Source organism: Salmo trutta, chromosome 3 (assembly GCF_901001165.1).
Source record: "Salmo trutta chromosome 3, fSalTru1.1, whole genome shotgun sequence".
NCBI lineage: Eukaryota > Metazoa > Chordata > Actinopteri > Salmoniformes > Salmonidae > Salmo > Salmo trutta.
The window spans coordinates 36,626,556-36,638,784 of record NC_042959.1 but is presented as its reverse complement, the minus strand read 5'-3'; the positions used below and the strand labels follow the sequence as shown (position 1 = coordinate 36,638,784).

The following is a 12,229-nucleotide window of genomic DNA, read 5'->3' as shown; positions in this document are numbered from 1 at the left end:
TACCTTTGATAAAACAGTGTTGAAGAAAGGAACAATGCCTTCAAAGTATTCACACCCATAGACTTTTTCCACATTTTGTTGTGTTACAGCCTCTCATTTAAAATTAATTAAATTTAGATTTTGGTCACTGCCCTACACACAATACCCCATAATGTCAAAGTGGAATTATGTTTTTCAAAATGTTTACAAATTAATACAAAATTAGAAGCTGAAATGTCTATAAAGTACTCAACCCCTTTGTTATGGCAAGCCTAAATAAGTTCAGGAATAAAAATGTGCTAACAAGTCACAAGTTGCATGGACTCACTCTCTGTGCAATAAAAATACAAAAAGCAGACATTAAATATTCCATTGAGCATGGTGAAGATATTAATTACACTTTGGATGGTGTATCAATACACCCGGTCACTACAAAGATAAATATTATCCTTATTTTTGTTACAAATGTTAGAATTTTTCTTCAACTTTGATATTACTATTAAATTCATTTGAATCCCACTGTGACAAAATGTGGAAAAAGTCAAGGGTTGTGAATACTTTCTGAAGGCACAGCATTTTGTTTAAATTAAATTTAGGGAACATGAGCTTTGACCTCTCGCTCGGCTGAGAACGAGACACTGCCATGCATTGCATTCCTTAGGTCAGAGGTGCCGCACTTGGCTCGCAGGCTGGGGGAGAGACGACATGCACATGTAGCCTACAGTAAAACTGCTCAGTCATACAGTATTGATATATCATATGCGCAATAACTCATATGCAGTAGGTATGCGGAGGTAATAGAATAACTAGGCCTACCGGTATTTCAACTGGATGGACAACATTTTGTTGCATATGGATAAATATTTTCTCTCCTAATAGATGCACTTCCATTGGGTTAAATCAGTAAAAATTCAGATAGCTGTCAAGGTCTCTAAAGACAAATCCCAAACCACACTTAGAGAACCGCAAGTAAAAACACCCAGTGAATATCTCCCATTTGGGGTGAGAAGTGGTTAGAAGAGGGCTGGAAACCCAATCCTCTTCCTTCTGACTGACCATTCTGGGTGTCTCCCTGGCCTTGGTGTAGTTGGACAGGTCTTCCAGTAGGCGATAAATCCAGAGCTCCTGAAGGCTTGGGAAGAATAGCTTCCCATACTGCTCAACATAGTCACTGCACTGCTCCAGGACTCAGCTGCTGCTTCAGTTTCTGTCAAAGAGCAATGGCACAGACACACGATCACATAGTGATTAATGACAAGTGTACATGGCAGATGTTGAGTTTGCCGATCATGTCTGGATCAAACCAAAGCGCCGCACACAATCATCCAATCAAATTTGACCATCTATTCCATTTGGTTCATTACTCTGGTATTGTTCGGTTTTATTGCCTAGAGACGACACATTCATTATTTTCAGCAGTAGCCTCTACTTTGGCAACACCCCCTTTGTATTTACACATTGACCCGCCACTGATGTCCCAAATTGTTCAGTAACTGGCTAGTGGCGATGCTATGGGCGGCATGAATGTTTGTTGTTCAACAGCTGTGCTGCGTGTCTGAATAAACTTTGTACACCAACCTGTAACAGTGAACCCAGAGCTGATAATGATATCTTCTCAGTGTGGTGTATAGCGTCAGGTTTGATCAATCCAAGAGTTCTCTCCACGTAAATCCGAGGAGCGGGCGTCTGAATCATAACGTTTGCTCTTGTAGTGTAAACTCTCCCTCAATTTTACCTGGTTAAGATTAATACTGGCGCCATCGCAAAATCTGGCAGTCTGATGACGCGAATATAACGTTTGTTTGCAACATGTTCAAATTGGTAATGGGACAACGCTTACCATATTACAGGCTGACGAGGAAGACCCATAGTAAAGCTGCCCAAGTGTAATTAAGTGTCAGCTTCCAAGCTACAAACCTTTTCGAAGAGGTTAGCTCATTCCCATTGCTAGGATACCGACTACGGCAAGAGATTTAGACCTTTTGACGGCAAGTGGAGAAACATGTTGACTGTTTGACAATTACAAAACTTCTCAAATATGTGAAAATATGTTGCACCCATTTATTACAGAATCACAACCCAATTATTACAGAAGGTCAAAATATGTCTGCATTAAAATTGCACCACACATCGTGCAAACGTATTCAAACAAACAAGACACTCAAACTAAGTTCATTTAAAATTGTCTTTTATTCATCATCAAATCTGTGAAAAGGTCCTTATCTGGTTCCGATGGTAACCTGCCACACTCTGATCAGGTTATCCGTGTAGCCAGCAAACAGGGTCTGTTAAAAGAGAAGGGAAGAATAAGGAAATGGCCAGAAGTTGCAAAAAAAGAAGCTGTTCACAATATATTAAAGTATAATACTCCCACTAGGGTTGACTCCAAGTGCTAGACATTGCATGAATATGTACTCTAGTTCCTATACCCATCATCATTGCAGGACTTGTCGTCAGAGCCAAAGCTCAGGCAATAAATGTCACTTTGTAATCACAGGGCAAGGCAACAAACAACCCAGCAGACACTAATTTCTGAAAGCAGACTGAAATAACACGACCCTGTTCTAGAAGTAAACCCAGGGTTCTAGCGTAGCTCTGTGGGACCATAAAGTAGTAATGGGGCATGTCGTACCTGTCCGTCAGCAGACCAGGCCAGAGAGGTGCACTGTGGGGGCTCGGCCTTACTGTTGGTGCTGATAACCTCCTGTCTCAGCTCATCCACAATGATCTTACCCTCCAGATCCTGAAGGGAGGGGAGGAAAAGGGGAGACTGATGAGCATAGCTTTGAGAGACAATGGGTTGTGATGAAATTGGAACTACTCTGATGCGGACATGGCAATCACATTCTCAGGTCCAACAGATGGCTTCAGAAGAGGACGCAGTTAGTAGAGCTCAGAAACAGCCTCTTTATCATCATAGAAATAAGATGGCATTGGAATTTTTTCCATCATCGCTCCTTGACTAATGTAGTTTGATTACAGACCACAACACCAAACCGTCTTTCCAACCAACTGCACAGTCAGTGCTGATGTTTTCTTAGAGTAGTAGTCTTACCCAGATTTTGATGCTGGGGCCGGTGGCAGCACAGAGCCAATAGCGGTTGGGGCTGAAGCAGAGGGCGTTTATGTTGTCACCACTGTCTAGGGTGTACAGGTGCTTGCCCTCGTTCAGGTCCCACAGCATGGCCTGACCGTCCTATGGGAGGAGAGAACGGGATTCAGGGTCAAAGGTCAGCCAATGGACAACACAAATTAACATGCTTGCTTTGCAGGGCAATTTGGGCATGCAATTAAGTGTAGAGTCCACGGCCGTTCACTGGGGATACAAACCACCAACAATAACCCTAAATGGCAAATCTCAGTAGGCAGGTTTGAGTACACTAAATGACGTTTCAAAAGTGCCGGTTGCGTTCAGAAACAGCCTCTTTATCATCATAGTGAAACAGACGGCATTAGAATTTCCATCATAACTTTGCAACACCACATTTAACACCAAGAACTATCCCCAAGTTATTACACCAACCACAGACCCACCCAGTGACCTTAATCTAATCTGGTCAAATTCAATAAAGGCAGAAACTGCAGGTGAACAGTGACAACTTTAAACCTATAACGTAACAGTGACAACTTTAAACCTATAACGTAATAGCAAATATTAGCAGAGTGCTTTCATCATACCTTTCCACCAGAAGCGCAGAGAGAGCCATCGGGAGAGACGGTCACTGTATTCAGGTAGCCAGTGTGGCCAATGTGGTTAGTCTTCAGCTTGCAGTTGGCCAGGTTCCACACCTAGAAACAGAACAGCGGGGAAGGCCATGAGTCAGGGTACACCGATAAGACAAATACCCGCTGGAGGTGAACCATTTCAAGTGTTCGACATTGCACACATTTGCAGCCTGGTTCCTGTACCCGTCATCATTGCAGGACTTGTCGTCAGAGCCGAGGCTCAGGGTGATTATGTCACATTGTAATCACAGGGCAAAGCAGGAAACCACTTAATCTAACAAGAGAGCTGGATTTTTATTACATCTACAGAACCAAACCGCTTTTTTTTTAAAGTATCAAGACTTCTGCTTAGTTTAATAATCTACGCAGCCAACTGTCCTAGTGAGTCACTTGTGCTGTATGCAGCGTTGTCCGTACCTTGACCATCTTGTCCCAACCACAGGAAACAATGATGGGGTTGCTGCTGTTGGGGGAAAAGCGCACACAGGACACCCACTCAGAGTGGCTCTCATCCTGGATGGTGTACTTGCAGACTCCCAGGGTGTTCCACAGCTTGATGGTCTTGTCCCGAGAGCCAGACACGATCTGCCGGTTGTCGGCAGAGAAAGCCACACTCAGGACGTCCTTGGTGTGGCCCACAAAGCGACGGGTGGTGGTGCCACTGGAGAGGAAGAGAACCGTTGAGTCCATGTGTAAATCTTCCTACTACAGATGACTAATAACCGTTGTATTGAAACCAAGGCAGCACATGATTCTGATATCCACCTCTCATCTTTCACAGGTAAGCGCAGGTTGCGTTCAGAAACAGCCTCTTTATCATCACAAGGATACAGATGGCATTGGAAGTTTCATCACTTTAGAACCAGCATTTTGACTCATGTCTGCATCATGATATGAAACTACCAACATTTCCTTCCTGGGCTTATGCACCAGGGGTGAACACCCAAATGGTTGGATTGATAACCTCATCACTGACCTGATATGACTGGAGGGGTGTAAACAGGTTGGCAGAGGCAGATAACTCTGGTCCTAGAATGTCTGCAGGCTTTTGTTCCAGCTCAGTAATCAAAATGAGCCAACTAATCCTAGTCTTCAATTCAGACCAGAATCAGATGTACAGATGCCTGTACACAATGTATGGCACTACACATCACCCCACCAACCCTAGACTTACGTGGTGAGGTCCCATAGGCGGAGTGTCCCATCCCAGGACCCAGACAGGGCAAACTGTCCATCTGAGGAGATGACTACATCGCTCACAAAGTGAGAGTGTCCCTTCAGGGCACGCTGGGGGATGCCATAGTTGGTCTCATCACGAGTCAGCTTCCACATAATGATAGACTTATCTGAAAAAAAGAAATGCTGATTATACATTTCAATTAAAAAATTATGGAATGGTAGAGATTGCAGTTGAACAATAGGTAGGCCTAGCTAACTAACGTAACAGTCTGTTGACAGAAGCAAAAATGCATTGCCAATCAAGGTGTCCAACTATCGACGCGTTAAGTATGGGAAGCTAGCCAGCCACCTACCGGTATGTTGCCTTCAACAATTACCGACAGACATGTATAATCATAACGTCCTCAAAACAGTAACTTTTAATAGACTGCTATGGTAGTTACAATTCAATTGTCAGGTCTAGAAATGCATTTTCCATTGCTAGCCTACTGAACATTTTGTCCACTTGGCGGTGCACGTGGATGTGGTGTCGGCATAGCAGGCGACGTTTGTTCTCAAGGGCTAGAAATCAGACATAACTTACTTGTAGTTTGTCCACTAGACATTGCGTTTGACGCAAGACTTGACCCCTACATTGATTGAGCTCACTTTCATGATTTACATTGTTTAAGCAGTCGCGGCTACACATCAAATTTAGCAAGGTAACATGCTTGAGTTTAGCCATATCGCCGATCGTCGTAGCGGGCTGAGAAGCGCTTACCTCGGGATGCAGACAGAATCATATCGGGAAACTGAGGGGTAGTCGCGATTTGGGTGACCCAACCATTGTGCCCCTTCAAGGTGCCCCTTACTGTCATCTGCTCAGTCATTTCGGCGAAGTTTTAGTGTGCCTTTTTCAAGGATGGATATAGATTAGTTTGAGGGCTAGGTTTCCCTAGGTCCTCTCACATTTAGGCACAGAGAAAAAGGAAGTTCAGACCCGGATGCAGAACCTTTGAGGGGTCGATCGCGCGCGGAGTACACTGGGAAGAACAGTATTAACCCTTTCATGCCCGTGTGTTTTATTATTATTATTATTATTACCTGGATTTTACTTTTCTTCCATGTCAAACAGAAACAGAATAATATTATTAGAAAGATTAAAGAGACCATTGCAAAGTTATAATTGTAGCAATCATGTTATGGATGGTGGTAATCCCCAAAAATGTATCCCCAAATTGTATTACAGTTACATAGATGTAAGTGCTGTAAAGGTGTGCCATGAAATAGGCCACAGAAGGTATTTCATTCCAATGCATTCTGGAATTATTAGTAGGTCTAATGCAGAGGTTCTCAAACTTGGGGTCCCATATATTGAAATGGGGTCCCTTGAGAAAGTCTGTAATCTTATTCAACAAAAATGCAAGAAAACATTTCACGTGGGATCCCTTATATATTTTTTTTAGGTCAATTTGGGTTTGCAAGCAGAACAAGATTGTAACCTCCGGCCTAATGATTGCAGTCAGAATGCATTATGGTCCTTTGCTCTGAATAATGCAGTAGGCCTACTATTCCTAATGCAAAATACATTATCCTCCTAATTATATAACTTTATTTTTCCTACAATTTTTGAAATATGAGTGAGGATTGTTAAGAACAAATGACTGGAAGAGGTTCAAGAAGGTAACAGTATATTTTATGGAGTTTATTTCAGTCTACATGTTGAGTTGACCAGATTTGACATAATACAAAGATAAAGATAGCAGTTACAAAAATAGCTTAATTATTTTACAACCAAATACACAACCAAATAAACAAACTCATAAAAATCGACCAAATACTGTAATATTTTTGTTATAAAACACGCTAAACTGTACTGAGACATTGTGTCACCAATGGATGGCAATTATTCCTTAAAAAATGAGAAACTGAGGATATCTGCCAAAGAAATAAACCTGTAATATTGCAGAGAAACACCAGTTTGTTAAGGTAGTGTACCACACACATTACTGCATATATCCAACATCAAAGGCCCAATGCAGACGTTTTTTAAAATCAATATCAAATCATTTCTTGGTAACAAATAATTACCTTACTGTAATAGATTTGAATTAAAATGGGGATAGGTTTAAAGTCTACTTTGTATTGGTCTATTAACCAATTTACCAACCTCCCGCCCATGAAAACCTGCTGAATAGAAGGTCCTGTGTAGATTGTATTTCAACCAGCAACTATTAGGAAATAACAATGATAAAACGTGTTCACACTTTCACAGTGACTGCACTGGGCCTTTAAATGAGAGGGTTGAAGGAAACAACAAATATGATTGTGCACTACATCCCAGTTTCAAATAATAACACTTTGTGAATTCAAATACTGAAAATGGTACATTAATAAAGTACAATATAATGAACTAGGTGTTTATTATCTTATCTTAATGGCATAAATGTGGTAAAGTGAAACCCACAAGACAAGTTACTTGTATCTGCCATGTGCTCTTGACATTGAAATTGAGGTGTGTGTGTGTGTGTGTGTGTGTGTGTGTGTGTGTGTGTGTGTGTGTGTGTGTGTGTTGTGTGTGGACCATACAGGAAGACTTGAGAAAAACAGAAACGCAGAGTGATCGAGCACCAAGTAGATAGATTTCCAAAAGAGAATCCATAAAGTCAGGAAAAAAATATATAAATCAGAAAAAATGAAAAAATGTCATTCATGATGTAATAATGTATAAAAAACAAACAAGTAGGTATAGTTAAACCATCCGTCAATGATTACCTTTTTGTCATTGTGTGTCAATGTGGATCAATTAGTATAACTATTATTAAATTCCTAATTTGTAAGTCGCTCTGGATAAGAGCGTCTGCTAAATGACTTAAATGTAAAATGTAAATGTAAATTAAATCAATGACTTTGGGTACATTATTGTACTTCAGTCTGTGAACTCTTGTCTTATATGACTAAACTCATTGGTTAAGAAAAACAAACAATACAATTTTAAGTCAGCAGCAAGAATTCATACTGTTGTTGAGAAAACAGTATTTCATCTAAATGTGTCTTTAGCAAAGGTTAAGTGATAATACTTAAATATACGTCTTCAACACTGTACTGTCAACACTGTCAGAAAATACTGATGTGATATTTCTAATTGGCATCTGATGAATGCCAAATAAAATCACAAAGTGACTCAATATTCAAATGAACTTCATATTCAACTTCATTGATGGATTACTCCATATTTGTTAATACTGCAAATGGCTCCTTCAGTTCTAACTTTGAAATTAACACAATGAACTTAGTATGCATCTGTATATTATACAAACACGTCCATGCACAGGAATGCAAATGTAACTGAACTAGATAAAATCAAATAAAACATCACACTTGTCATCACTCCCAGTAGTGTCACCCACGCACGCAAAAAAAACATCTGCATAAAGAAATTATGCCCTGTGGCATTTTACATGGAAAGACTGTTAGAGATTGTTCTTTGCAAAGTAAATACCTCAGTAACTTATTGCCTTAGTGTGCTGGTATGGGGGAAGCTACTATATATAATGCTGTGACTTGTGTTGATCATGCACTTTATTAAATGGAAACACTAAAGTAAAGAAGGGCAACAAATTAAATTGTCATACTCCATATCATAAAAACACTTTCATCATATCTGTCGGGTGAATCCACAGACATCATATATTATTATTATTATTATTATTATTGTGTAATCATAGGTAAATCCTTGCCTCTAGCCCAGAACCAACTGTGAGTGTGGTAACAAACTACAACAGCCAATTGGTGAGATTCCTCTTCAGGTGAAAGTGTAAATGTAGTGTTCTGTGTCGCCCTCTACTGGTATTTTTCCATAATGCAGGATCTCAGTATTCATCAGTGAACTGAATTGCACGGAACTGTTTCATGACTCTCTCAATAGAGGTTGTCTGTCCTCTTTGCTCCCATGACTGTCTGTCTCTCCCGCGTCTTCCCTCTGTCCTCCGGGCCTGCTCTCCCCTCTGGGCTGAGAGAGAGCGAGACGCTTGCGTTTGAGCTTCTGTCTCCTCCTCTCCTCCTCCTTCTCCTCCTTTAAAAAACAGAGAGAGGAGAAGAGAGCACTGACCTACACTCCTCCATTTATCCTACCAGGAGGTATGTCCATCCGTGGGGTTGAGCAGGGCGGCGCGAGCACACACACTCCCATGCAAAATTAATGGCCAGGCAGCAATACGGCAGACGAGACTCCATTAGTAAGACCGCTCTCCCTATCCATCCACTCTCCAGCATGTGTCTGTATGTCCATTAGGTTTGGAGTCTGTTTGCTGCTTTATTTCTCTGTCTTGATGTTGCTCAAAGATGTCTGTGTCTCATTGACTCCATTTTACTTTATATCCAGAGTCCGTGTACAAAAAAATATCTGTATTGATCGATATATGCGGTCTGGTTAATATTGTTGACTCAAGATAACAAACCAAAAAAATCTCTATATATTATATAAAACGTTTCCATAAAAAGGCAAAAAATGATCTTAAATGCGATGTAGTATTCAGTTGCAATATATACCATATCAATATGTACAGTGGCCATGCTTGATGTTAGTCATCACTGCAAGAGAAGGAGAGTAGGGATTAGTGGGGGTCACAGGTCAAGAACAATACTAATGTTAGCAAATTACTACAGCTCTATAATACATGCTTCCTTCGTCATCTTATAATCACACTCATAAGATGATGATTATATAACATACATATTATAATCATTCTCACACCCCAATAACATTTATATATTGGGTTTAATACATGCTTATTGGCTCAGTAAAAATAATTTAAGTTGGGCAATGAACATTGCGTTGTTCATTGATGTTCATTGTTTATTATCTTGAAGCTCTGGTTTGAATGTACCCTCATCACATTGCATGTGGTTGTGAATGAATGAACTACATATAACTCAGGCAGGTATTAAGCAACCCTGGGTGTTAGAATCTACCACCACTCACCTTGTGCCAACATCCTGGTATGGGCAGTCCATCCTGCCCCTGGGGATAAGAGAACAAGAGAGAGGGGTGGTTAGTGGGGCAGTGTCACGTAATGTAGGGTGAAAACACTACATTTTAGTTTTGTTTATTAGGATCTCCATTAGCTACTGCACATGCAGCAGCTACTCTTCAGCTACAAAGTACAGAACAGTTATAGACAAGGACATTAAAGTCAATATATACAGTTGAAGTCGGAAATTTACATACACTTAGGTTGCAGTCATGAAAACTTGTTTTTCAACCACTCCACAAATTTCTTGTCAACAAACTATAGTTTTGGCAAGTCGGTTAGGACATCTACTTTGTGCATGACACAAGTAAGTTTTCCAACAATTGTTTACAGACAGATTATTTCACTTATAATTAATTGTATCGCAATTCCAGTTGGTCAGAGGTTCACATACCCTAAGTTGACTGTGCCTTTAAACAGCTTGGAAAATTCCAGTAAAAGATGTCATGGCTTTAGAAGCTTCTGATAGGCTAATTGACATAATCTGAGTCAATTGGAGGTGTACCTGTGGATGTATTTCAAGGCCTACATTCAAACTCAGTGCCTCTTTGCTTGACATCATGGGAAAATCAAAAGAAATCAGCCAAGACCTCAGAAAAAAAATTGTAGACCTCCACAAGTCTGGTTCATCCTTGGGAGCAATTTCCAAATGCCTGAAGGTACCACGTTCATCTGTACAAACAATAGTATGTAAGTATAAACACCATGGGACCATGCAGCCGTCATACCGCTCAGGAAGGAGACATGTTCTGTCTCCTAGAGATTAACGTACTTTGGTGTGAAAAGTTCAAATCAATCCCAGAACAACAGCAAAGGACCTTGTGAAGATGCTGGAGGAAACAGGTACAAAAGTATCTATATCCACAGTAAAACAAGTCCTATATCGTCATAACCTGAAAGGCCGCTCAGCAAGGAAGAAGCCACTGCTCCAAAACCGCCATAAAAAAGCCAGACTATGGTTTGCAACTGCACATGGGGACAAAGATCGTATTTTTCGGAGAAATGTCCTCTGGTCTGATGAAACAAAAATAGAACTGTTTGGCCATAATGACCATCGTTATGTTTGGAGGAAAAAGGGGGACGCTTGCAAGCCGAAGAACACCATCCCAACCATGAAGCACGGGGGTGGCAGCATCATGAAGTGGGGGTGCTTTGCTGCAGGTGGGACTGGTGCACTTCACAAAATAGATGGCATCATGAGGTAGGAAAATTATTTGGATATATTGAAGCAACATCTCAAGACATCAGTCAGGAAGTTAAAGCTTGGTCGCAAATGGGTCTTCCAAATGGACAGTGACCCCAAGTGTACTTCCAAAGTTGTGGCAAAATGGCTTAAGGACAACCAAGTCAAGGTATTTGGGTGGCCATCACAATCCCATAGAAAATCTGTGGGCAGAACTGAAAAAGCGTGTGCGAGCAAGGAGGCCTACAAACCTGACTCTGTTACACCAGCTCTGTCAGGAGGAATGGGCCAAAATTCACCCAACTTATTGTGGGAAGCTTGTGGAAGGCTACCTGAAATGTTTGACCCAAGTTAAATAATTTAAAGGCAATGCTACCAAATACTAATTGAGTGTATGTAAACTTCTGACCCACTGGGAATGTGATGAAAGAAATAAAAGCTGAAATAAATCATTCTCTCTACTATTATTCTGACATTTCACGTTCTTAAAATAAAGTGGTGATCCTAACTGACCTAAGACAGGGAATTTCTACTAGGATTAAATGTCAGGAATTGTGAAAAACTGAGTTTAAATGTATTTGGCTAAGGTGTATGTAAACTTCTGACTTCAACTGTATATACACTGTATATATGCAGTATATAAGCAAAAAATAATAATAATAACAAATACAATGAAATAAGAGTAATATATTGGAAAGACACTGTCATGACCATGAAACAACAAAAATACAATTTACACACTGTTCATACTGTACATATTCATATATACAGTTAAATTAGATCTATAGAAAGAGGAGAGGTGCTGTGATAAAGAAATTGTATCTGTTTTTTAAAGCTAAACTTGCTTTTTGCCTTAGTAGCCTCTGATGGCAGAGCATTCCACGATGACATGGCTATACATAACTGAGTGACAGTGAGCTCACTGGCTGTAGGTGCTGATGTGTGGAGTGTGCAATTATTAGCATACATAGTCATTTTAGCTTCTAAAAGCACAATACCATCCCACATGCAAGTCAGCACAATCTTTATAAGAAAAACAACAATATGGAGCTGAAATTATGCTGATCTAAGGATTCCTGTGACCATCCTGCCTACTGATGTAAAAAATGACAGAATTCAGATAGCAAACACACAATGGAATAGGACAGCG

The 12,229-nt window shown here is 40.4% G+C and overlaps 2 protein-coding genes across 9 annotated transcripts in view; both read right to left on the bottom strand.

The window, feature by feature from the left end:
- Positions 1–2,026: 2,026 nt before the first annotated feature.
- rack1 (receptor for activated C kinase 1) lies at positions 2,027–5,898 on the bottom strand. The gene is made up of 7 exons (XM_029733319.1): positions 5,645–5,898; positions 4,880–5,051; positions 4,123–4,366; positions 3,658–3,768; positions 3,035–3,175; positions 2,612–2,722; positions 2,027–2,264 (listed from the first exon to the last, which is right to left on the bottom strand). The coding sequence occupies exons 1-7, from the start codon at positions 5,751–5,753 to the stop codon at positions 2,199–2,201; spliced, it is 954 nt and encodes a 317-aa protein (XP_029589179.1). The 5' UTR covers positions 5,754–5,898; the 3' UTR covers positions 2,027–2,198.
- A 649-nt stretch (positions 5,899–6,547) lies between these two features.
- LOC115174577 (collagen alpha-1(XXIII) chain) overlaps positions 6,548–12,229 on the bottom strand; it is a 225,363-nt gene continuing 219,681 nt past the window's right edge. For 6 of the 8 annotated variants that reach the window (XM_029733255.1, XM_029733248.1, XM_029733291.1 and 3 more), the window contains 2 exons: positions 9,848–9,886; positions 6,548–8,938 (listed from right to left, as the gene is read on the bottom strand). In XM_029733255.1, the coding sequence (XP_029589115.1) occupies positions 8,774–8,938; positions 9,848–9,886 (204 nt within the window). In that variant the 3' untranslated portion in view covers positions 6,548–8,773. Of the gene's footprint in view, positions 9,457–9,847; positions 9,887–12,229 lie in introns of all 8 variants that reach the window. The other 2 variants (XM_029733300.1, XM_029733309.1) reach the window with 1 other exon arrangement.

Bases quoted from the DNA above. Each gene is read 5' to 3' on its own strand.
- rack1 (XM_029733319.1), bottom strand. From the start codon at position 5,753: ATGACTGAGCAGATGACAGTAAGGGGCACCTTGAAGGGGCACAATGGT. The intron at 5,052-5,644 runs GTAAGCGCTTCT...TCTTTTTTTCAG, and splicing joins GATTCTGTCTGCATCCCGAG to ATAAGTCTATCATTATGTGG. The intron at 2,723-3,034 runs GTAAGACTACTA...CCCTCCCTTCAG, and splicing joins GCCCCAGCATCAAAATCTGG to GATCTGGAGGGTAAGATCAT.